At 40.0% G+C, this 21,878-nt stretch overlaps 1 protein-coding gene and 1 long non-coding RNA gene across 2 annotated transcripts in view; one reads left to right on the top strand and one right to left on the bottom strand.

The window, feature by feature from the left end:
* LOC133382792 (uncharacterized) overlaps positions 1 to 15,895 on the top strand; it is a 32,953-nt gene extending 17,058 nt beyond the window's left edge. The window contains exons 2-3 of the long non-coding RNA XR_009762083.1: positions 13,804 to 13,992; positions 15,278 to 15,895. This is a non-coding gene — a long non-coding RNA (uncharacterized LOC133382792). The remainder of the gene's footprint in view (positions 1 to 13,803; positions 13,993 to 15,277) is intronic.
* Positions 2,861 to 21,835, bottom strand: DNAAF10 (dynein axonemal assembly factor 10). The gene is made up of 8 exons (XM_061622218.1): positions 21,360 to 21,835; positions 17,719 to 17,819; positions 14,901 to 15,031; positions 11,938 to 12,039; positions 11,297 to 11,412; positions 9,848 to 9,982; positions 8,355 to 8,452; positions 2,861 to 3,527 (listed from the first exon to the last, which is right to left on the bottom strand). The coding sequence occupies exons 1-8, from the start codon at positions 21,552 to 21,554 to the stop codon at positions 3,320 to 3,322; spliced, it is 1,086 nt and encodes a 361-aa protein (XP_061478202.1). The 5' UTR covers positions 21,555 to 21,835; the 3' UTR covers positions 2,861 to 3,319.
* Positions 21,836 to 21,878: the final 43 nt, after the last annotated feature.

Raw genomic sequence — 21,878 nt, 5'->3', positions numbered from 1 at the left:
AATGCAGCTACAATTCTGTACACATTTATTTGTAAGTCTGATTTAACTAAGTTCAAAATCGCTGTACAAGATCCTTCTACACAACACAGAAATCAAGATGCTTGCCACAGATGTATATATTGAGGATGTTGAGTGGTTAATATGCATAATAACTAGCCATTGTGTACATTCACCTGGCCTTCTATGAAGAGAGAATTAAGCACATTTCCTGGTCAATATACATAATTCACTAATAAGCAAAAAACCTTGCGGTTTAAGAACGTAGCTATAGCCGACAGATATTTCTATCAAACTTAAAAAACAGGGGATTGGGCAGCTATAGTGAATGCATCAGGGGAGCAGGAGACCTGACCTCCTCTCTATTGGACTGCCCTACATATTTGTCAAACTGCAAACACAATTTGGGTTGGTCTTTCACAGTCCAATCCACTTCTTGTGTTGCTTGGAAGAATTTTGGTAACATGTGCCTCTGAGCATATGGTGAGTGGTGGCAACACCTGCCGTCTCCAAAGATGGAGAATTACATTTTTGTATGTTTTTGTGTTCTTACTTTGCTCCTGTTCTGTGTTACTACTGTTTCTACAGACTCTAACCTAGAAAATGATACTTCTCTCATTACTCATCCTAGAAATCTGTGTCAAATTTGTTTTTATTAATTTCAAAGCCTTTTTATTGGTCAGTGTCATATAATGGTGAAGACAGCCTTTTGTGTTTCCAACTGGAGGTTATGCTGGAATCCATGACTGTCTCAAGTGAAATAAAGATCTGGTGGTGGGCCTGATTAGGCAAGCCCAGCAGCTGTGAGTCTGGCTTTTAGAATACTGACAGTTGGTTCTTACTGAGCATGCCCAGGCTTATCATTGAGTTCAACGCTAAATTTATTAAATCAGGCAGGCGGTCAGAGTATGGGGCAAGGCCAGTAATAGGATTACAGGTACTCTGTGAACATGGGTGATTTTTAATTAATTTCAACAAATTATGAGAACTCTGACAGAAAAAAAGTCCAAAAGGGCTGTTTTTTCTCTCTTTTTACATTTTGAACTCTCGATTCTCTCTGACTGTTTTGTGCATCACCATGAAAATGTACAGGGTTGTTAATCAAGCGTTTCTGAGTTCAGAACTGTAAGTTTTATAAGGTTTTGTTTTGAAATGAGCTTATGGGAAGCATCAGAATTTAACATTGCGGAATGCGAAATATCCATGCTGATTATAGTATACAGACACTCTTGTAGCTGTATAATCTCCAATAGGCCTTTGGCAATATGCATGTATCACCTGACTTTTGTACATTCTCCAGTCATATTGAGTAATTCCTCAGCTGATTGCATCTTCCCTCGCATGAGATTCCCATGATGATTGACCCCCATACTGCTATTAAGCCTTTTTCTTTAGCTTAGTATCTGGGGGTGGAGTGAGGGCAATTTCTATCACAATTATGGGAGGTGGAAGGATGTTTTAAAACTTTCCTCTCCTGGCAACTTCCCTTTTGCTGCTTAGCTGCCTGGGAAACAGGCAAGAATGGTGACAATGGGCTGGACTACAGAAAAATGTTAATTGTTCATCTTTATCTGGCATCCCCCCCTTCCTGCAGCTCTGCTGATCAGTGGGTGGGTGTGCTGTGGAACATGTAAGATTAGGCAGTGGACCAGAACCGCCTGGGGGCATGCAGATTGCACACTTCTGAAAAGAGATAGAAAAAAGACAGGTTTCTTGGAGCCTCTGCATACCAACCGGAAAATGTATATGTGCACATTCCCCAAGGCCTGTTGGAGATTGTCCATTGTGACCACAAAAAGCAGGCAATATATGCACATTTCCCAAACCCCATTGGAGATTATGTAGATTCACTGGAAAATGTGCACAATTCTCTCTTCATGGAAGGTGAATGTGCACATTCTCCACGAGGCCTGGTGAATGTGCACCAATGGCCAGTTATTATGCCCATTAACTACTCAACTTACATATATACTGCCAAAGTTTTCAAATAGAACAAACATTCTGATGGACTAGAGTATGATGCCACAAAGTCTTTCAGCAGTAATATTACAGCCTCTTGAGTAGTTTTGGAAATCATAACACCCTTAGGATCCTGAAACTTTGCAATACATTTCTACCAAAAGTTGTACTTCTCCATACTTTAATTTTTTAACAAAAAATTTCAAGATTACAAACTACTTCACAGAAGACTATTTTCACACATAGCACTTCTATGTATGTGCTCTAATACATGACAAAAAACATGTTTTTATTTTGTCACATTTATATCTGCCAAGAATACATCACCAGTCACGGCTTCCTACAGTAAACGTATGCAGTTCTGCTATGTGTGGATTTTTCCAATCTTGTAGAAAACGGTATGTAGAAAGTGCACTGTACTTACATAACATAGATGTTTCTCACTTAATCAAAATGGAAATTCAGTTGGAATCTCTCCAGTAAAAGAACAAACAGGTGTGAAGCTTTTGTACTTTTAAAAAATTTCTACAACTTTAGTGTATCTTCTGCTGATCTGTTAAATCATAAATTGTTTTATGTTTTTATTGTTTATAGATTTGTATGACAGTGATCTTGAACAAAGTGCAGATGCCTGTTCAAAGCCCCTAAATAAATTACATATATAGATTGGGGGTGTTCAATTTGATTAATATTAAGCCATTTTTAAGCACAACCACAAAATTAAGTTAAGCAAATTTGATCTTAAAGCTGAAATGTTTACAAAGTTGAGCAAAGGCTGCTCTGACATCCAAACAGAGGCACACCTCTGTCTGGCAGAAGTATGGAGAACTACATGCAAATTACAATATTATTCTATTCATGTATGTTGATGACATTTTAAATAAGCAGTGAATAACCAAAAACATCACTAAAAAAATTAAACCTTTATTCCATTAAAACATAGCTATTCATTTTAAATCCACAAAGTAAGTGCAATCCAAGCCCATACTGACAAACAAACTAACAAACAACAAACTTGCTGGTTCTAAAAGTTGCTTTCCAGGATACGGTATGATCTTGTGGGCAAAGAACACACAAAATACAGATTAAAAACAATTAAACAAGCGTCAACAAACTGGTATTGCCACAAAAATAAGACACTTGAAACTTAAGTGTGTTAAGCACAAACAAGTTTTTAATGTGCTAAAACTGAAGGCACATTTTGTAGAAATGTATGATCTACTTCTAAGAGGTAAAAAAAGCATCCTAGACAAGGTTTTCTACATTTTGTTGAGTGGCATGAGGTCATAAAGAAATTCCATTAAGTTTCGAAAAGGGTCTTGTTTAGAAATGCTTACGTTGTTTTTTTCTTAGAAATCCATTGTCAAATCTTGTTCAGTTTAGTGATGATGAGTACTCTCAGGGTCTGGTCAAATGCACCACAGACACAGAGACCAATTTTGTCAGGGCTCCAGTCAAGGCTTGAAATAGGCTGCGTTGACAGTGTCACATTCTGAAAAAGGCTAACTGAACCTGCTACTCCCATCTCAGTTCCTTCTGAATCTTCCTTAGACCGCTGTGCAGGATACTCACTGGGAAAAAAAATGTAAAAAGCCCACTTTATAAACATATACCATGCATTTTTCTATATCTGCTTCTATATATTCTATATAGCTCAGGGTGGCTTACAAGGTGCATCTTATTTTATCCTCACGACAATCATGTGAGGTGGGTTATGCTAAGAGAGAGTGACTCGCCCAAGGTCACTCAGCGCATTTCATAGGCGATCTCTTAAGCTGATTTTTCTCACACTAAAAACCAATCCCAGCATCCATACCATACCTGGGGGTTGTGTGAGGGGGAATGTCTGACTGAGGGGGGAAACCCGACAGGAGCTGAGAAAGGTCCGGTTCGGAATAAACCTCCCCCCTGGGATAAAAACCAAAGAAATGATGAAATTTTAAAAGGGGTAGGCCTAGAAGTAGGCATTGTGAGAGCAGGGGCACAGGATATAAATTCAGAAGAGCAAAATTACCACAGGCCTAACCACAAGTGCCAAAGACACTTGAAGAGAGACACTGCTTACAAGTGCCTGTACGGTAATGCTAGGAGCCTGCGAACCAAGATGGGAGAACTGGAGTGCTTGGTCTTAGAGGAGAGCATTGATATAGTGAGCATAACGGAGACCCGGTGGAATGGAGAAAACCAGTGGGATACGGTTATCCCTGGATATAAACTATATCGGAAGGACAGGGAAGGACGTATTGGTGGCGGAGTCGCTCTATACGTGAAAGAAGGCATTGAATCTAGCAAGCTCGAAACCCCAAAAGAGGCAGACTCCTCCACAGAATCGTTGTGGGTGGTGATACCGTGCCCCAGGAGGGACTTAATACTGGGAATGATCTATCATCCCCCTGATCAAAATGCTCAGGGAGACCTTGAGATGAGATATGAAATTGAGGAAGCATCCAAACTAGGAAATGTGGTAGTAATGGGTGACTTCAACTACCCGGACATAGACTGGCTGCATATGTGTTCCAGTCATGACAAAGAAGCAAAGTTTCTAGATATTCTAAATGACTATTCCCTAGACCAGTTGGTCATGGAACCGACCAGAGGGACGGCAACCCTGGACTTAATCCTCAGTGGGGACCGGGACCTGGTGCGAGATGTAAGTGTTGTTGAACCGATTGGGAGCAGTGACCACAGTGCTATTAAATTAAACATACATGTAACTGGCCAATTGCCAAGAAAATCCAACACGGTCACATTTGACTTCAAAAGAGGAAACTTCACAAAAATGAGGGGATTGGTAAAAAGAAAGCTGAAAAACAAAGTCCAGAGGGTCACATCACTCGAAAATGCTTGGAAGTTGTTTAAAAACACTATATTAGAAGCTCAACTGGAGTGCATACCGCAGATCAGAAAAGGTACCGCCAGGGCCAAGAAGATGCCAGCATGGTTAACGAGCAAAGTCGAGGAAGCTCTTAGAGGCAAAAAGTCTTCCTTCAAAAAATGGAAGTCTTGTCCGAATGAAGAAAATAAAAAAGAACACAAACTCTGGCAAAAGAAATGCAAGAAGACAATAAGGGATGCTAAAAAAGAATTTGAGGAGCACATTGCTAAGAACATAAAAACCAACAACAAAAAATTCTATAAATACATTCAAAGCAGGAGACCATCTAGGGAGACGATTGGACCCTTGGATGATAAGGGAGTCAAAGGTGTACTAAAGAACGATAAGGAGATTGCAGAGAAGCTAAATGAATTCTTTGCATCTGTCTTCACAGTGGAAGATATAGGGCAGATCCCTGAACCTGAACTAACATTTGCAGGAAGGGATTCTGAGGAACTGAGACAAATAGTGGTAACGAGAGAGGAAGTTCTAAGCTTAATGGACAATATAAAAACTGACAAATCACCGGGCCCGGATGGCATCCACCCGAGAGTTCTCAAAGAACTCAAAGGTGAAATTGCTGATCTGCTACCTAAAATATGTAACTTGTCCCTTGGGTCCTCCTCCGTGCCCGAGGACTGGAAAGTGGCAAATGTAACGCCAATCTTCAAAAAGGGATCCAGAGGGGATCCCGGAAATTACAGGCCAGTTAGCTTAACTTCTGTCCCTGGAAAACTGGTAGAAAGTATTATTAAAGCTAGATTAACTAAGCACATAGAAGAACAAGCCTTGCTGAAGCAGAGCCAGCATGGCTTCTGCAAGGGAAAGTCCTGTCTCAGTAACCTATTAGAATTCTTTGAGAGTGTCAACAAGCATACAGATAGAGGTGATCCAGTGGACATAGTGTACATAGACTTTCAAAAAGCGTTTGACAAGGTACCTCACCAAAGGCTTCTGAGGAAGCTTAGCAGTCATGGAATAAGAGGAGAGGTCCTCTTGTGGATAAGGAATTGGTTAAGAAGCAGAAAGCAGAGAGTAGGAATCAACGGACAGTTCTCCCAATGGAGGGCTGTAGAAAGTGGAGTCCCTCAAGGATCGGTATTGGGACCTGTACTTTTCAACTTGTTCATTAATGACCTAGAATTAGGAGTGAGCAGTGAAGTGGCCAAGTTTGCTGATGACACTAAATTGTTCAGGGTTGTTAAAACAAAAAGGGATTGCGAAGAGCTCCAAAAAGACCTCTCCAAACTGAGTGAATGGGCAGAAAAATGGCAAATGCAATTCAATATAAACAAGTGTAAAATTATGCATATTGGAGCAAAAAATCTTAATTTCACATATACGCTCATGGGGTCTGAACTGGCGGTGACCGACCAGGAGAGAGACCTCGGGGTTGTAGTGGACAGCACGATGAAAATGTCGACCCAGTGTGCGGCAGCTGTGAAAAAGGCAAATTCCATGCTAGCGATAATTAGGAAAGGTATTGAAAATAAAACAGCCGATATCATAATGCCGTTGTATAAATCTATGGTGCGGCCGCATTTGGAATACTGTGTACAGTTCTGGTCGCCTCATCTCAAAAAGGATATTATAGAGTTGGAAAAGGTTCAGAAGAGGGCAACCAGAATGATCAAGGGGATGGAGCGACTCCCTTACGAGGAAAAGTTGCAGCATTTGGGGCTTTTTAGTTTAGAGAAAAGGCGGCTCAGAGGAGACATGATAGAAGTGTATAAAATTATGCATGGCATTGAGAAAGTGGATAGAGAAAAGTTCTTCTCCCTCTCTCATAATACTAGAACTTGTGGACATTCAAAGAAGCTGAACGTTGGAAGATTCAGGACAGACAAAAGGAAGTACTTCTTTACTCAGCGCATAGTTAAACTATGGCATTTGCTCCCACAAGATGCAGTAATGGCCACCAGCTTGGATGGCTTTAAAAGAAGATTAGACAAATTCATGGAGGACAGGGCTATCAAAGGCTACTAGCCGTGATGGCTGTGCTGTGCCACCCTAGTCAGAGGCAGCATGCTTCTGAAAACCAGTTGCCGGAAGCCTCAGGAGGGGAGAGTGTTCTTGCACTCGGGTCCTGCTTGCGGGCTTCCCCCAGGCACCTGGTTGGCCACTGTGAGAACAGGATGCTGGACTAGATGGGCCACTGGCCTGATCCAGCAGGCTCTTCTGATGTTCTTATGTTCTTAATGTCCCCAAGGGAATGAAGATTTCAGAATTTCAGGAATAGTGAGTCACAGTGCAGTCCTAAGCTTGTCTGCTTAGAAATCCCAGGTAAGCGCACATTGCAGTCTTAGCCAAACCAAAGCTAAAAAGGAACCTGAACAGGAAGGCTGTGTCCAGAAGCTTTCTAGTTTAAAGCTCTTTGGGTAAAAATGTTAAATTTCAGCATACATTTTTTTTTAATTTAGCAAGCTATACATATATATATTGCTTAATAAAAAAAACTCTAGTCAGGTTACATAAAATAGTTAAGAGCAGTCATTATAAAGACAGACATTAGAAAATAGGATATATAATGAAATTCAGTAATATAATATATGCAGTATTCAGAAAGAGCCAAAACATCTTCATCTGTCTGTCCAAGCCCAGAACACAGAAGGGGCATAAGCTTCTGTTTGGAAATGAGGCCTTTTTAAACGGCATCTGTGCTGGAGAAAATCACTCAGGAGCTGCTGGCATAAGGAGGCCCATATACATATTTAGCTCATTGCCAGAATGGGAGTAGCAAAAACCTTCCCCCAAATACTCCCCTAGCTATGACGAGCCAGCCAGTTTATAGGAGCTAGGCAGAGAAGGCACAGAGGTTTAAGCAATCAGGCAGGGTGTTTGCTGAAACAAAGTCTGATAGACCTACTATGGAACACCCTTCCTGACGAGGTTCGCCTGGCGCCTACATTACTATCTTTTCGGCGCCAGGTGAAAACCTTCCTCTTTACCCAGGCATTTTAGTATTTTTAGTATTTTAATATTTTAGTATTTTGTATTTAATGTTGTAAAGATAGTTATATGTTCATCTTTTTCCAATTACTTTTTGACTTGTATTTAATGGGTTTAATTATGTTAATCTTAGTTTTTGCTGTATGTTTAAATTGTTGATTTGATGACCAGGTGGTTTTAAATTGAATGTAAAGTGTTTACTTGATGTACACCGCCCAGAGAGCTTTCACTGTCAGGAATGCTAGTAAGGTAGTAAAAAGTATCTGCCTATGGAATATACACCATATCATTTCAGAGTGGCAGAGAAATGTATAGCAGTCAATATCATGTTTATACACAAAACTATAGCAAAGTTATTTAAGCTTCTTGCAACAAACATCCAGTGCCAAATAAATGTTAGGTTGTAGATGCAAGTTAACCCACTTTTAATAATTCAGTCTAACAGCAAACTCTCCTATGATAGGAAAAGCTACCTACTGTATGAGCTCATTGTTGTAACTTAACGTACAGAATTGGGGCTACTCAGAAAAGACTGCTTCTACTCCCCCCCCCTTGATGAATAGTAAATACTTACTATTTCCAAAGATGAAGGTTTCCAGCTCCTCCACTAGTTACAAAGATATCTCTGTTCTGTGGAAGGTGACGAACTTGCCACATAGTGGACTTGTGGGCCTAAGAGCAAAGTTGTGCAAAAATTAAACATACATTAATGTAATAAACAGGGGCTGTTTTATCTATTATGTAAGCATAGTATACATATATATAACACATTAGCCACACACTTGGTTGCCTGGGACAAGGTATAATCAATCAGATGAGTGGGACAGAGTCATATGAACAGTTGTCACACTTCTGTTCTGCATTTACACAGCACTGTGTACAGGAGAATGCCTATGTAGCCTCATTCTCCTATCATTAAAGGGCAACTGCCTCTGCAATCACTTTTGTGGGAGCCCAACATGGAGTTAGAGACCTTCCCCGAGTTCTATCACAGAGAAGATGGGTGTGTGTGTCTCATATCACATTGGGTAGGAGAGATAGACCCATCTGATCTTTGAAGTTTTCTGACACTTGAAGAGAACTTAGATTGTGTGCAAAGGAGGGAACCGTTTCTTACCATGCCAGGCTTTGGAGGAACCTGGAAGTAGTTAAGAACCTATCACACTGCTTCTGAGAGACTGATTCCTCCCTTCTTTCAATTCCTCTGCATATGCAAAAGAACTCAAGGACAGGGTGGAGTTAATGGATAGCTGGATACCATGGCTACTGACCCAAGGACAGAAACAAGGTCCCACACGCATAGGGTACATGATGAAGTCCTGTGTAAACACAGTTTGGCAGTGTAGTACATGGCTCACTTCCTCCTTCACAGAGATATCAACCCTGGGAAGGATTCCTCTATCTCATTCATTCCACACCTTCCAAGGAGTAAGGCGGACGCAAATGAAGTTTCAAGCCAGGCTTATGCTGGGCAAGGAAAGTCTTCTTATCTCTGTGCAGCATGCTTCCCCAAACCTCCTTTTCCTGCTTGATGTGCACTCTGCTGAAACAAGTTGTTTCATTCCACCCCCCAGAAAATTCTGAAAGGGCTGCCAGCTCTCCAGCTCAGAGAGGGAGCAAATACACCGAGCCTCACAAACTCTGGCCTTGTCCTTGTATCAGTTGAGCACTTCCCAGCACAAAAATAGCTCCAAGCCCAGCCTACATTCTCGGCCACCAAAGGTGAATTGACATGAAAGAATGTGTACTGCTTCCAGAAAATGATTAGATTTTGCAAACCCGTAGAAAAAGGAAACTCTATACCACTGTGCAGTAGATACCAAACACTTATATGCATCAAGCCACCATTTAAACTTGGGAGTATGCTAGCATCATCACAACAGTTTTCTTGGTCAAGCTTAAAGACTGTGATAGGGTACTAAGGAGAAGATAAGTCTTCTAGAGGTTTAGGGCCGCAGTCACAGTCGCTTATGAGCATCTATTCTACAAATATTTTTTACTATGCCTTTTCCTGATGGCAAGAGTAGAACGTTTGCTGCCATAACAATGAACAGTTTTATACTGTACCTTTTCTGAAACTGAAGCAAAGCCTTTAGTTGGATGCTGAGTCCTCATGTCAAAAACATGAAACTTTCCTTCAAGTGATGTAGCTACCAATTTGTTCATATTTATATCTTTCCTGTCAAATTCAACACTGCAAACCTAGGAACATAAAGCAAGCAAGCATTAAGATGTCCACTCAATCACAGTGCAATCCTAAGTGCGTGTATTTGGAAGCAATGAGAGGGTACTCAAGATTGAAGGTATGCAGCCCAATCCTATGCAGTGTTAAGTATACCTAATTACAGGAATACCCCGCATTAACGTACGCAATGGGTCCAGAGCGAGTACGTAAACAGAAAATGTACTTAAAGTGAAGCACTGCCTTTTTTCACTTGCGCTGCCACTGTGCCACCTCTCCTTCACCGGAGCCTCAAAGCCCTGCGCTAAAGCCTCTGCTGCTGTGCTGCCGCACCTCTCAGCTGATCGCAACTCCCAGCTGATTTGCGGTCGCACGGTTGCGTCTCTTTCCACCCCCCACCGAAAGAACAGGCCACAACCGAAGGTTAAGTGTCCGTTCTTGCGAAGCGAAGTACATAAACAGGGGAATGGTGCTACTGTAAGTATGTCCATACTCGCAAGTGTCCGTAAAGTGGTCCATATAGCAGGGTATTCCTGTATGGACCTTAGGGGCAATTCAAAGGCTTAGGCATGCCTAGTGGGATTTCTGACTTTCCCCCTTTTAACAGCAGACCCTCTGCCACACTATAATCTGGCTTCAAAACTCCTATGGTTTCAAAAGTGGTTCAGCATGTAGCATTGTGGCCTGCCATTCAAAAAATACAAGCCTAAAACCCCTCGCAAATACAGGACTAGTTTCACTTTTCCTGAGAGAGACATGGGGAAATCCAAGCCAATGAACTTAGGTACCCTGAACTCTGCGCAGAACGATATCCTTAGTTTAGTGAAGCATACTCATTCTCTCTGGAAAAATTTATATTATTTTATAGATCAATGTCTTGTGATAAAGGTATCTTTCAATATAATTTCAAAAGCCTGAAGCACAAAGTATTCAGGAAACTTATTTTGAATTGTTAGATGTTTTATAGTTGTTTTGTTGTTAGTTTGCCACCCTAGGCTTCTTCTGGGAGGAAGGGTGGGATATAAATTTAATTTAAAAAATAGCAGCTATTATTGACTTCTGCCATACAGAAAATAATTATATATGTTGTAAGACAAAAACGTGAATGGAACAACTCTCCCTCTCCCTGAACTCTCACAGAAAAGGAGTGTGATCATTATCCATAAGTCAAACCAAAACCCATCCATGATGATAATTTAGACCAAAGGCAAAACCAAAACATGCAGCATAATTTTAATCAGACTGAGCATAATTTCCAGCCTGAAAGTATCTGTAGCTTTCACCTTACAAAGAAACAAAACAAAACATTCAAATATATATTTGTGAAACATTACCCCATTCTTAATGTTGGTCTCCCATCGCAATGTCATGTTCCTAAGGTCAAACAACTTGATATCCCCATTATCATAGCCTGCACATACAACACGCTCCTCTTGATTATATGCATTGCCTGGTTTGGACAAAGAACCACTGTTTAAAGAAACATATCACCAATCGTTCTTACAAGAAGTCCAAATTTACGCACTTATTCGTTATAAAAAGATGTGCATTTGTGGAAGAAAACAATTTTGGAAATAACATACCAGGACAAGTTATGACTCTTCCTCAGATTCAGGAAGAGATGAAGGCACTGAACCAAGGAAAAAGGCAACAGTTGAGAAACTTTAGTGTCTACTGCAATCTTTCTATATTATTTATTTTATTTACAATGTTAATACTGCATTTGCTGAGATAGAAGAGAAGGAAACAGCTGGAAGCTGGATTCCCAGAACAAGGAATCTATAGACTGCGTTTCAGATCAAATTTTTAACCACTTCATGTGTTCTGATTACCCTAATAATTCCCCTCTATTTCCTGTGTTCATTAAGCAGAACACCTGGAAACTGAATGTTATGGTACTAAAGTGATGGGAGCAAAGTTTCATGATAGATTTGTGTATACCATTAAGAATCAACAAGCTCAACAGAGAACTGACCAAATGCAACTGTCCAGCAGTCTCTCTTGCTCTCTCCTTGGGCTGGTTCCATACTGGCAACTGGAATGTCTTTTTGTCTCGGGTCCCATACCTTCACAGTCCCTGAGAAAATTGATGTAGGTTATTATTTTACTGAAAAAATACCAAGTAGCATTTATTCCTTTCACTTCAGCCCCACCAACTTGCTTAAGAAAACATCATTTATGTCTTCCTTCACATTTATATTAAGTGTACTGCCAAAAAAGAGAGAGAACAGTTTGTTCCCATGCTTTCACAATTTGATGGATGCTGTCTCAGCTTCATCCAAAGAACAGTATAACCGATACACAAAGAAATATGTCACTCAGCTAAAATGCTAGCTTCCATTACCTGATAGTTGTAGTTTTTGTTTAGAAGACAGGGCTACTAATACTATACATGCATATATATATTATCCTCTTTTTACATACTCATATATGTAGACATAAGTTTGCAAGAGCCCTCTAATGACTTATGCGAAAACCCTGTTCCATGAGGGGACTCAAAATAGAACATACAGCATATGTATATCTGATTGCAGTATCCTTGTAACCATATCGTATGGCAGCTGAGGAACCTAGAATGGAAAAAGGCTGGCCAATATTGCTGTTACCAAGTATATACTAGCTAAGGGGAAAAATCTACGAAGTGGCAGTGAGAGGCTGGACTAATGTGTGGGTGTAGTCTTTTTAATTAGAGCTGAAAAGAGTGTCCTCTTTCAATTCTTCAAAATCTCTTGCCAGATTTTTAAAAAATGCTTCTTTTCTTTTTATCAGATAACACCCACTTCACCCCAAAAAAGGAGTCTGGTCCTTTTTTTGACATTCCTTTGAAACAGATTGCTGCCAGCAATAACTCCAGAAAACATTATACCAGAAAAAGCTTCTTTATAGTATAAAGCTTATAAATCAGAAAGCTTTAATAAAACCCCAACATACTTTTATTCTTATTATTATTTTACTTACTCTTCTAATGCCTAAATAGTTAACTCGCTTTGCTCTGACATCTGGTGGCAATAAACATCTATTAAAAACAAGAGAAGTTGTGCCACTAACTTCAACAGGGCATGGATTGTACACAAGAAGCCAACTCCTTCTTTGAAGCACGGACTGTACACAAGAAGCTAACTTTTTAAAAATCATCAGTTACTAGTTTATGCAGTAGCTAATGTGCCAAAAACATGGGCAAATACTGTAAAAGAGTCATAAACATTCAGTACATATTGATCCTCAGGGGACCTCTTAGTTGTAGCAATGTCCATACTGATTTGTGTTTCTGTAGATAAAGTGGCATTTCTGCTTGCTAAGTGAGATACAGCCATGCAATTTTGCTCCAGCTGGTATTTAAAAAACACACAGCATCCATTATAAGCCTAAACTAAGGTATAGTGCCCTCTGGGGCATCTCCAACATCTGGCAGGATTTTAAGGACCTGTCACTGCTGCCACTCATCTCCCTGGTCAGCCCCTGCTAATGCAACATAAGCCCATCTTTTTGCTGCACATAGGCATAGGACAAAACATCAGCAACAGGTGTTACTTTAACACCGCTGCAATCACCAGCTATGAACAGATCTACTACTTCTCAGTCTTACAAGCTGCTATGCTTACAAAGTGATCCAAAGGATATTGCAACTGGACTCACTAGAAGCAACAGGCCACAATCCTAGCATTAAATAAAAGTAACAAGTGAAGATCCATGAGAAAACTGTCAGGGATGTGGGGGCAAAGAGAGGAAGCAGATGTTCATTATTGTGTCCTCCCTCCAAAAATTCACACATATCCACGTTCTCTCACACTCACATTGACAAATCAATCTTTACCCCTCCCCCATCTCATTCTCCCCCCAGTTTTCCAGTATATGACAACAGCACTGCCCCCCAACATTCTCCAGCTAGCAGCTCTGGAACCATCAGGCAGGAGGATCTGATCCACATAATAGTAGAGCTGAAAGGGGCCTATGCATGATGCTGCTCTTGGTGCCAAAATCAGAGTCTTGGGTTACCTGAGCCAATTCCCACCTCTTCAGTGGAGCCAAGGTTAGTGCCTGCATGCTATCCTTTGATGCTGGGGTATATAACCAGTCGCCTAACTAAAACACACATGTACAACCCTTGGCCATGGAAGGTTTTGGAAATATAGAATAATTTGATCTCCTGCTGTTTTTCAGCAGACCATCGCCTATCTTGCTCAATCCCTTCACTTTCTCACCCTCAATGTTGGTAATTGGCCATCCTAGTTTATAAAGAGACACATCAATATTTTAGTATTGCGGAGTCATCTTTTTAATGGCAGAAGTTTAGTTAGCAAGACCTGTAAACATTTCCATAGCATTTAATGTTCTAAAGTATGATTTATTTTCAACGATTTATTGAATTAAGGTAGCAGAATTCCATGCACATTTACTTGTAAGTTCCACTGTGTTCAAAGAGACTTACTCCCAGGAAAGCATGCCTAATACCCCTTACCTGGGAGTAAGCCTCATAGAATTTAACAGGACTTACTTCTGAGCAGACATAGTTAGGATTGCTCTGTAAGATACGATGTATTATTCAGGCAGGGCATAACTTGTATGAGAGAACCCTATGCCTGGTGTTGTGTACAAACCAAACATGCTGAATGCTAGAATTATCTCCCTACAGTTTTCTACTTTCTAGCAAAATGCATGCAAATATTTCTCGAGGAAAAAATAGCCATTTCAAGTTAGAATTCCAAAATGTGATAAGCATTCATGCATGAACAAATAATTTTTGAAAACTATATTCAAATTTTTCTCTGGATTTGTGAAACATCCTTTAAAGTTTAGGTCATAGGACTAAATAGGTTCATAATGAATTACCCAATCAGAAGATGGTAGAATGGCCTTCATAGGGGCTATTGGCTGGATTTATCCTAACTCACTTCCCTTTTCCTCCTAACCAATGGTACTGCAACAAGGCTAACTCACCATCGCGACTTCCTGTCACAATTTCTGGTGCTCCTTCCCCGATTCCTAAGCCACCAACACCATCAATACTATTTATGATTTCTTTATGTCCCTTCACGGAGTATACTGGAATTTCTGGAGCTTCCAAATTCCTAAATAGCAGAAAGGGACAATTATTTTGTGGCAATTTCCAAAGGGAAAATCATTTAGCCTGTTGCAACAAAAAACAGTCATATACAATTATTATGTTATATGCTGATGTGCCTGATGAAATGGACTCTAGTCCATGAAAGCTTATGGTTTAATTATTTTGTGCTTCTTAATAGTTCTCAAAAAACCAAATTAGGAACATGTTCTACCACAATGCTTAAAACAAACTATTTTCAATTCACTCACAGATAGCAGTGATCAAGAAAATCGTATGCAATGCCACTTATGAAATTTTTGATGCAAGAACCAAACTGACAAAGATGTTTTTGGGATCATGATCAGTAAACAAAACCAGAACTAACTCAAGCCTTAAGCAGATTTTTTATCACCAATATATGTTACAATGAAAAAATTGATGCAAAGAGTTTTAAAAAAAATGTTATTTTGTTTTCCTCCAAAAATGGATGGAATTCCAAAAGTACAATGTAACAATACAAAGATCCAAGATTACAATTCAACTTCTTAAATGATAAATTGGACTTCCAAAGGCCCTGCTCTCATGACTACAAACTATGGGTTAGTATAGTATTGGGAAAAATCCTAAAAAAACCCATAAAAACAAAACTACTGTCTGAATATTAGCTGCTGGCATCTAGGAATGTCTGAAATGTTTGAAATTTTCTGTTCAGCTCTACACAGAACTGTTGATCCCAAATGTGGTGCTTGCTCCTCTAAAACTAAAATATTTTTGTAGCCCTGCCTATATCTTACATTTGTTTTTAAACTTTTCCCATTAATGAACACAATGAACTTGTTCTTCTAAGACCAACTCTAGGTCTTTCAGAAAGAGACATGAAGAATCAGAAGACTGCACAATAGGGTCTCTTGGACTGTGAGTGCAATACTAATCTTACCATATTAAAAAAAATATAGGCATTATTTGCAAATGCTGTTCTTTGTCAGGTTTGTTTTCATTTCCCCCCGTAAGATCTACTTTTCCTTTTCCTTTCTTTTATCTTGACACTATGCCCATTTCCAGCTAGTCAATTCTACTATAATTCAAGAACAGGGCAAACTAAATCAGATGAAGAATCTGCATAATAATCTATTTAACATATTAGAACTGGTGCAGTAAACTAAAAACATGTTGTTAGCAAGGTATACTGATTCATGGATTTGCCGGCCTATGGTAAAACTATCATTAATAAGAGACAAGATACTCCAAAAAGGTAAACGTGTAGAAAAAAAGACAAAAAAGCCATATATAATTATCTTTGGTTGTTTTCCACCTATGAAGGGAACACGCAAAAACAACAGTTAGTATCGAAAAGGCTACTTTGCCTTTTGCCCAGTGAATTCTTTTTTTAAACAACAAACAGTAGCCTATGTTTCCATATCAGATTTCTTTAAAAAATGTCTCATCAGTTTCCAAAGCACCTTCTTATACTGCTACAGTGGAGTGTGAGGTAGTGATGTCTGAGGGGGAAAAACATGCACAAATTCCTGGGGTGTGTAAACTAGTTGTACAGTTATTGGATCATGGCTAATGTCTTATAATGTAAGCAACCAGAAAAACATGTAGAGGTGGCATAATTAACTAAACTTTCTATAAAACTGAACCTTTGCGTTAGGTTGCTACTGCCTAAAACCCTTATGATCCTAAACTAAGAAGATTTAAATGAATAATGAATGAATACTGTTTATTACGGTCAAAGACCAATACAAGAGGAAAACGTACAAAAGTAAAAGACACTAGACTGGAAAACAGACTAATTCAAACATATGGCATAATTCATACAGTAAAATTCATTTAAAAGATTTAAAACAAGTAAAGCTAAAGGATTAAAAAAATTGCAAGTTAATTATATATCTAGTTTATCATTTGTTTTCTACAGACAATGGCCGCCACACAATATTTTGCTACTTTCTTAGTAACATCTGGTTGTTTATCAGCAAGAAGATAATCCACATAAAAAACTTCATTTCTGCCCGGTATAGATTGTAAGATAGGGGATATTACTTGCGATCTGAGATCTCGATAAAAGGGACAGTGCAAAAGAACATGTGACACCGTTTCTACCGTTCCTTCCCCACATGGACGCTTTCTGTCATTATATGGGATTTTCTTAAATCTTCCTTCAAGTAGAGCTGACGGAAGGATGTTAAACCTAGCCAATGTAAATGCTTTTCGATATTTAGCTATTGTAAGGTCCGTTAGATATGGCATGGGCATATGAGGGTTTGAATTGTACTTCTGCTTAGTTACAAGCATTAGATGTTGCTGATAGTCTACATCTTTAAGGCGGAGCAAAATGTTCGATTTAGCTTTTTTATAGCCCATTTCTAGTATTACTGGGATAGAGAACCCTAATTTAGTTATCTTATCTAGTAACATTCTCTTCCAGGTAGCTTGGAAGTTGTCTAATAGGATGTAGGGCGCCAGTCCTAACGGGTTAAATAATATTTTTAACCTGGCACATATTCTGTAGCTCCATATTCGAAATCCGATTGAAGGCAATCCTACTTCTAATCTTAAAATGAAACTATGTATGCATGAAGGCACCGCAAGTATGGTTCTTAGGAAACTATTTTGGACTTAAATGAACTGACAATTTTTAATTATCTGAGAAAAGAATAAGGCCAAGCATGAAACAGAGTTTTAAATGACATCAATCAGCAAATCTCTTACCATATGTTTAGATTTCCACCAAAATCTCCTGTAGCTAGATATCTTTGCTGCATGGAAGAAGCACCAAAGGTTCCACATTTAATAGGCTTTGATTTTTCAATCTGGAAAAGAAGAAAACCAAACATTTTAGGAGAAGGACATAGTAAATTTATAGCCATTGTCTTGCCTAATCTAATCAACTGGTCCTGTTAAGTGCTGGGGAACAGACTTTTTGAAATTTAATTTTTGACTTTAAACTTTTTAAAGATTTGCTGCTGATAGGTTTTAGCAAAATTAAAATAGTTACCATGTAACAATGATATTAATAGGAACAAGGAAACGTCACACATTTTAGTCTGATTTGTGGTTATGGAATTTCATTAATCTGCAAGTGAACAAGGCAGAGATTTGACTTTAATAAGACAATTTTAAGTCACTGTGGCTGCAATCCTATACACCAGAGGTGGGGAACCTTTGGCCCTCCAGAGTTTGCTGAACTACAACTGCCATCAATCCTATCAACCATGGCCAGTAGCCAGGGATTATGGGAATTATAGTTCAGGAACCTCTGGAGAGCCAAAGGTTCCCCACACTTGCTATATACATTTGCCTGGGAGTAAGTCCCACTTGAACTCAGTTGGGCTTATTCCTGGATGGACATCCATAGATGACACTGTCATTCTCCTTTCTTCTCTCCATTTTACTTCAGAGATGTCCATCATTTGTTAGCCTAGTCAGTAAGCCTCCTTGGGTTTCTATGATGAAAATAAAGGAGGGGTATAAATGTAATAAATAAATAAATAAATAAATCTTTGTATTGTTTGCAAACTGAGAGTAGATAGCAACTAAAAATCTTCTCAGTTGCAGCAACTGGAACAAAAGAGATACCAAGAATATGCTTTTCCAATGCTGCTGCTTTCCAAATAACTGTATTTATTTCTGTCTTGCTAACCAGCCACATACATCTGCACATCTAAGAAGGATGCCACCTAATTAAAGATGACTGATATTCAAATTTATCCCAACCAGAAAAAAATAAGTTTGGTAACGTAAGTTTCATGGGATGTACTAAAATGAATGACAAAAACGCCCACTGCAAAGAATGGGAGCTCCTTAAAGGCCTATAGGAAATAATGGGAGCTGTAAATGCCACGTGACATGACAGGGCTCCACCAAAAGAAATGCAAGCTGGAAAAAATGCAAGGGATCCTAAAAGGGAATGCAGTTTCCACTAAGTCCTATTGGCCTCCAGATAGCCTCCACTGTTTACAGTGGACATTCCTACTTGTTTTGGTACATCCCAAATTTAACAATGTCCTCAATATGAAAATAAACAGAAAATAAATGAAATAATTTTTGTATGTTAGCAGGTAGTATTGCTGCAATGCACTATTAGTTTTTTATTTCTAGAACACTATTAGCCAAAAGTGTAAGCTGTGTTGTAAACGAGAAACTTCTGACAAAAAATTGTGATACACCTATCTATTCTTTCTTGAATACTGCCTCCCATTTTCTCCTTCCCTTCTTCATAATTTTAATATGTTAACTATCAGAACCAGCATTATTTATCTGATAATATGGTTTGGGAGAGGACTGTAAAATTAAAATCAGATGATTTTAAAATCCAGTGAAATTGTCCCATTAGTCCAAGGACTTCAGGCTGCTCAACTGGACTTTCTCTTCCTCCCGTCACCCCCTCCCCATCTGTTCTGGTGGATTGGGGGAAATCACAGAACAGATGGGGGGTGCAGAGAGAGAGGAAATCCTGTTGCAGACCAAAGTCCTTGCACTAACAGGCCAAATTCAGTGGATAAAACCCTATGCTTATACTAGTACTGTAAATAAGTTGCTAGTCACCAAAAAGCAATACTAAAACAAAACAATTTTGTTCTCACAGCAGTAGAAAGGAGTGGAGTAATTATTCATTAAGAAGATCTCATGACCGGCTGGCCAGTTATGTGAAGTCAATCTATCTGATAGGAAAGGCTTCCACTCCATTCTCCTCAATGCTTGATAAGGCCAATGTGTTGTATTCTTCTGCAACCACAGCAACCGGCACTCAGTGGGAAGCCATGTGCTGTGTGTACAAGGAAAGATAACGGCTATCACCATGGTGATCCGCATGGCACTTCTCATCATTGCTTGTTTCTAAACAGTGTTTGATTCTTGAACGTTAGCTTTCCAAATGCTGAGCAGAACAAACATTACATGGCATGAATGCATTACATGTGTCTGTTATTTAATCCTGATCTGAGATATGCTTACATGACTTCAGTTCACTAAAAAGCAATCTTCCTCACTAAATGTTAAAACTGAAATCTTCCATGGAAATCTGTCCCAAAGGGGCTGGCCTTTGAGTACACAAACTGTGTCTGTATTTTGTGATAGCTGAAGAACTTGTATTAATCTGTTCACCGCTTTGGGGGGCCTTGGCCAAAAAGCACTATAGAAATACAACAGTGATTATGATTATGAAGAAGCTACTTGACATAACACATAGTCAGCCACTGTTCCCCAACCCAATAGATAACATCCCCCCATACAGAATGGAAAACTGAAGGATGGCATTCCAACTTTCAAGAAGATTTATTGCACACTTATACTTAAGATATGACAAAAATTGTATCTTTTTGGCACATGATAGATGACCAAGACAATTTTGTATAGCTGAAGTGTGAAAGGCACAGAATAACTACTCACAAACATGCAGCGTTTGCACATTAAAGGTCCACAATTTTCCATGGTTTCAAAACTGGCTAATGCACTGCGAGTTCAAAATCAGATAATCCTATCCTATAACTAGAGACAACACCATATAAACCTTATAGCTGCAAACTGAACATCATGTGATGAATACTGTACTGGTCAGATTTTGTACAATTTCAGAGAATAAGGCACAACGAGTACCGCAGTAGCAACAGCCTTCTGATAATGCACAAAATTAAAATTAAAGATACCATATAAATGAGTGAAAAGCCACAAACTATTGAAAGACACAAGATGAAATGAGAAACCAACGTTGCACCCAGTTTTTAAAAGTCTGAGTTGAAAATTATATGCTGTCTTTCCCACTAGTTAAAAAGTTAAGTCAATATAATTTTTATGAAACAGGACGGTGGCTTAAGTTTTGTTCCTCAAGCAGAAATCAGCATAGTTCTTAAATTCTGTAGTTTTAAAGAATAGATTTGGGACATACATTCTAGGGAAACAACGGGAACCTCACACACTGAGCAGGAAGCATTCTGACTCTGGAACACGGCGTGGGGTCTGAGGGAGGGATCCCTCTGTCCCTTTTGTCTCTAGTTTCAGCGGAGCCCCTCGCCATAACCATACAGCAGCAGCTCCAAGTTATGAGTCCTGCAAATAGGAGCGCCATACGCAAAGCGATGCAATCTGGAGAGTTTAGTGTGGAAGCTCGGGCTGCCTAATTACATCCTCTGATCCCTTTTCACCAGCCGACGGGACGGCTGCAGTTCGCCTGGGAACAAGTCTCGCTGAACTCAACGGGACTTACTCCCGAGTAAAGGCGCGCTGTCAGCCCCTTTATTCTTTTGAAAGAGCTGCGTGCCTTTCCGCTCGCTCTCCCTCGCTCCAACACACGAACTCCTGGGGACAAGCGGAGGGCAGCGAAGAGAGGAAGGCACAGCCCGAGACTCGCTCACCTCGCGGAGAAGGTTGAGGCTGCCGCCCTGCAGCTCATACAGCTGGATGACGCCGGTGCCGCGCGGGAAGCTGCCCAGGCAGACGAGGCGGGCGCTGCAGGGCACCCACTTGCAGTCGAAGACCGTGTGGCTCAAGCCCTGCTGCGTGTGCGCGATGATCTGCGGCTTCTCCAGGCAGCCTCTCGCCGCCGACATGACGACGGCACTGCCTCGAGCCCAACGGCTCCTCCTGGGCGCACGCGCTGCTGCTGTTACAACCAAAACATCCGAGGGGCCGAACCATAGAGATGAAGCTCCTCTACACCCGCAGCGCCCCCGTCCCAACTTGGCTAAACAGAATCAGGAAAAGTAGTGCTCGACGGTCCCAATCTTTCACTCAGGAGTAGCTCTCCAGCTATCGTTGGACTCCAACACCCATCAGCCATCGCGAGCGTGATCAATAGCCCTGGCTGATGGGAATTGTGGCACATTAACAGCGGAAGGGCCACAGGTTCCCCCAACATTGCGTGAAATCAGAGC

Source organism: Rhineura floridana, chromosome 4, assembly GCF_030035675.1.
Source record: "Rhineura floridana isolate rRhiFlo1 chromosome 4, rRhiFlo1.hap2, whole genome shotgun sequence".
Classification (NCBI taxonomy): Eukaryota; Metazoa; Chordata; class Lepidosauria; order Squamata; family Rhineuridae; genus Rhineura; species Rhineura floridana.
The sequence above is the reverse complement of the archived record's forward strand: the minus strand, read 5'-3'. Positions and strand labels throughout refer to the sequence as shown.